A 4612-nucleotide genomic window follows, 5' to 3' on the forward strand; every position below is an offset into this window, starting at 1 on the left:
CTCCCACATTGTTATATTTTGGGTTGCCATTCCATACCCGACCTCTGTAAAAAGCAGGTATTCTCCCATGCCGCTCCCATACACACGCGCACACACGTCTACAGAGAGCGGGGAGAACGAGAACGTCCTCCCAGTAACCAAGGAACCGCTAAGGAGCACACATCGGATGCGTTTACATAACAACCTTTCACGTGTTCGAAACCCTTTCTCGATCTTGTGGGTGGCTCTGAAAAGAGCCTTTGGGTTCCCGGGAGCCGGGGAGTGCCTCACTTGGAGCTGGTATACTTCGTGACGGCTTTGGTACCTTCGGACACAGCGTGTTTGGCTAGCTCACCGGGCAACAGCAGGCGCACGGCCGTCTGCACCTCCCGGGACGTGATGGTAGACCGCTTGTTGTAGTGCGCCAAACGAGAGGCCTCGCTAGCAATACGCTCGAAGATGTCGTTGACGAACGAGTTCATGATACCCATAGCCTTGGAAGAAATACCGGTGTCCGGGTGCACCTGCTTTAACACCTTGTACACGTAGATGGAATAACTCTCCTTCCGACTGCGCTTACGCTTTTTGCCATCCTTTTTCTGCGCCTTCGTGACGGCCTTCTTAGAACCCTTCTTGGGTGCCGGAGCTGATTTGGACGGATCAGGCATTACGGCAGATCTTTCCAAACAGAAAAAAAAGGAGACAGCTCCAGCAACTCAACTTATACGTCCTGTATTCAAATGAGGAATCAAGAGCATCTAGTTTCTGATAGGATCAAGCGCAGCTCAACGTCATCACTGGAAAAGGCGCATGCAAATTAGGGGATGGCGGCTTCCTTTTCTGATTGGTCACTCTCGCTACCCAATCGGAAGACTCCGGCTCCACTACCTCAAGACCATATATAAGGACTCCCTGAGCATTGCGGCTTCGCTGCCTGCGGTTCTGTTTCTCGGCTTTCTTCTTTCTCCGCGCCTGATTGGGAGATGTCCGGCCGAGGCAAACAGGGAGGCAAGGCGCGCGCGAAAGCGAAGTCGCGCTCGTCGCGCGCGGGCCTGCAGTTTCCTGTCGGCCGAGTGCACCGGCTGCTCCGGAAAGGTAACTATTCTGAGCGTGTGGGTGCTGGTGCGCCTGTGTATTTAGCAGCCGTGCTGGAGTACCTGACGGCTGAGATCCTGGAGCTGGCGGGTAACGCGGCGCGTGACAACAAGAAGACTCGTATTATCCCGCGCCACCTGCAGTTGGCTATCCGCAACGACGAAGAGCTCAACAAGCTGTTGGGCCGCGTGACCATCGCGCAGGGCGGCGTCCTGCCCAACATCCAGGCCGTGTTGCTGCCCAAGAAGACGGAGAGCCACCACAAGGCCAAGGGCAAGTGAGGCCGCGGAGGCGGGCCGGAAACGGCCGTGCGCCCCAGGGGCCCCGTGACACCAAAGGCTCTTTTCAGAGCCACCCATATATTCTAGAAAAGAGCCGCACTGGTCGAGGGCTGTGTCCTTTTGAGCGCGTTCCTGTGCGAATCTGCGCCAGGCAGGGCTCGCGGGAAACCGACCCCGAGGCATGATTTGGGTGCGGCTCAGTGTTAATTTTGTGCGGGGAATGCCGTCTGACACGCGGCCGTTTTGAGTTTTGCCAGCATCAAGTTCATGGGGTTTCAATCCCACTCATCCTGAAGGTGTCTTTGTTATTACCGGTCACAAGCTACTTTGGTTCCGGAAAGTGTCGTCACTGAGAGTTAGACACCAAATACGTAGTTGTTTTATCCCAGGGAAAATCTGGTAGATCTGGTATTGAAAGTGTTTAATCTTGAAAGAAACTTTAGCATTTGAGGTTCTGATAGGTAAACATGATTTCCATTTTAAAATGTATGAATGCATGACTTAGATTTTTAGAGAACATGGGATCAGAATTGTATAATGTACTGGGAATTCTAAGGTCTTGGGAAGGGTTTGTCAGCATTTGAAAATGTCAAATTATATTTCGAAAGTAGGTGTAAGTTTTTAAAGGAAATATGGTAAATAGAATAATTATTTTAAAGAATTTAAATTGTTAAATTTGGGTTGGCCAAAAGTTAGAGATCCCCTTAAACTGATCGCTGAAGTCAATAAAATAATTTGTACCTTGAGTTTGATGAGGAAAATTACGTTTGTGAATATAGTAAATTTAAAGTGAACATTGTTAGGACCAGATTAAGTAATATATATGTGGATATTCCAGAAGATGACTTCCTGAATTCCACATTCTGTTATAAATAGGGGTTGTAGTATCCCAGAGGTGCTCCTGCAAAATCAACTGAGAAATGAGAATGTTAATGGCACCTACTTCATGGGGTGAAGGGATTAAATGAGTCAATCTATACTAATCCCCTTGTTTAAAGATCCCTAGCACAGTGTAAGAGCTCAGCAAGTGTCTATTCCTGCTGTCATTATCCTTAGTGATGCCATTAATTTTTTTATTATAACAATAAATACAGGCCAGTAAAATAATTTAGGAATATTATACAATAAATAGTTATCTTACTAAAATTAGATGTACTCAAACCAGGGCTCCCTAGACACTATCTGGAGCTAACCACGTATCTGCTACTCTTTAGAAAATATCCTAGCACTATGAGACTATTCGCACCAAAAATTGATAGGAACTATCAGTGTGGATGGAAAAAACACCAGACTCCCCTGCAGTGTAGGTAGAGATAACAGGACCCACATTACCCAGTGGGACCCATTTCAGTGAAACAAATTGCAAGGAATTATGGAAGAGATTATAGAGCCTTCTGGAGAGGTATACATTATGTTTCCAGTGACAGCCTTCAATTCTAGCTTAAATTTGATTTTTGCATTGATATTCATGTAGGTCATTGTGTATCTTCAACCCCTTCCGCGGTATTTAAGAAAGAAAGGTTTCTCAGGAGCAGGGAGCTTGGGTTTTCCAAGTATCATTATGGAGCTCCAGATTTTCAATTCCTCAAGTGGAGTGTTAAGATGGAGGCATGAGGACCTTCCTGGTGGCACAGTGGTTAAGAATCCGCCTGCCAGTGCAGGGGACACGGGTTCAAGCCCAGGTCCAGGAAGATCCCACATGCCACGGGACAAGACAACTAAGCCCCTGTGCTACAACTACTGAGCCTGCGTGCTGCAACTACTGAAACCCGTGCACCTAGAGCCTGTGCTCCGCAACAAGAGAAGCCACCACAATGAGAAGCCTGCACACCGCAGTGTGGAGCAGCCCCTGCTTGCTGCAACTAGAGAAAGCCCGCGGGCAGCAAGGAAGACCAATGCAGCCAATAAATAAATTAATTAATTATTTTTTAAAAGCGTGAGGTGGGAGGTGCTCTAAGGGGCAGTCAGTCCTTCTTTTGTCACTTAATTTTCAGTTAATTAAAATTAAATACAAAGGTGCAGTTTCTCAGTCACCCTAGCCACACATGGCTAGCGGCTACCACATTGGACAGAACAGATATAGAAGGTCTCCATCATTACAGAAAGTTCTGTTGGGTACTTCTGGTCTAAAATCTGATCATCTCTCAGGGTTATCAGGTTCAGAAACATAAAGTATGCAGAGCTGCCTGCCTTGGTAGAGAAAGCTCATCAGACTCATGCTTAAAGAAGAAAGCACCACATGGCCCAGCAATTCCACCCCCAGATACACACAAGGACTCAGATACCCATACAACCATGTCACATTCAGAGCAGCATTATTTGTAACATCCCAAAGGTGGAAATAGCCCAAATTTCCATAACAGATGAATGGATAAACAAAAATGTGGTCTATCCATATAGTGGAATACTGTTCAGCCATAAAAAGGAATGGTGCATACAACATGGATGAGCCTCAAAACACACTGTGCCAAGTTAAAGAAGCCAGACACAAAAAGTCACATATTGCGTGATCCCATTTATATGAAACATCTGTAACAGGCAAATCCATAGAGACAGAAAGTAGATTAGTGGTTGCCAGTGGCTGGTGGGTAGAGGGAGGAATACAGAGTGTTCACTTTTAGGGTGATGAAAATGTTTCAGAGCTAGAAAGAGGTGATTGTGAATGTACTAAATGTCACTGAATTGCTCACTTTAGAATGGTTTATGTTTATGTGAATTTCACCTTGATTTAAAAAGAAATGTGAAACTAATACATGCATATGCACTAAAAAGAAGAGGAGGAGACTGGGTGTCTCCCATCGATTCTATCCAGTAGGTGGAGTGTGGGATGGACAGGGTCTGGCCTGGCTGCACAGTAGCATCCCTTAGAGACCATGTGGGAAGAGGGGCATGGTGTCCCTTTGGGTGGCCACAGCCTTTCCATCTGCCTGCCTCTATGGAACTTCAAGCCCTTTCTCCAGCCCACTGCCACATGTCACACATTCCCTTCACCAGAATTATCTTGGTCATATTCCCCATGTCCCTGTGAAAGATGGAGAAAGGAGGTGGGAGATCCCAGAGGAAGAATGCAGCCTAGGAAGCCTCAGAAACATCCATGCCCACTGCAGATAAAGAGTCCTCAGTTTCTGGAATTTTCAGCTTAGCCTGGCCCAAGTCAAACAGCCCACCACACCTCTCTCCTGGGCGTGGCCTGCACCCAGCCCCTGCTGCACATCTAATCTCTTCTCCCTACTGTATCAGTTCCCATATGTTCACCA

The 4612-nt window shown here is 46.9% G+C and overlaps 2 protein-coding genes across 2 annotated transcripts; one reads left to right on the forward strand and one right to left on the reverse strand.

The window, feature by feature from the left end:
* Positions 1-209: 209 nt before the first annotated feature.
* On the reverse strand, positions 210-857 carry H2BC26 (H2B clustered histone 26). The gene has a single exon (XM_082623673.1). It carries the CDS (start codon positions 645-647, stop codon positions 267-269), a length of 381 nt encoding a protein of 126 aa, XP_082479799.1. The 5' UTR covers positions 648-857; the 3' UTR covers positions 210-266.
* A 23-nt stretch (positions 858-880) lies between these two features.
* Positions 881-2151, forward strand: H2AC25 (H2A clustered histone 25). Its single transcript, XM_082623672.1, is given in 2 exon segments — positions 881-1331; positions 1334-2151. Coding segments are annotated over 2 exon segments (576 nt in total). The 5' UTR covers positions 881-962; the 3' UTR covers positions 1541-2151.
* The last annotated feature ends 2461 nt before the right edge of the window (positions 2152-4612 follow it).

The sequence above is a fragment of the Mesoplodon mirus genome, assembly GCF_964341445.2.
Source record: "Mesoplodon mirus genome assembly, chromosome: 5".
Lineage (NCBI taxonomy): Eukaryota > Metazoa > Chordata > Mammalia > Artiodactyla > Ziphiidae > Mesoplodon > Mesoplodon mirus.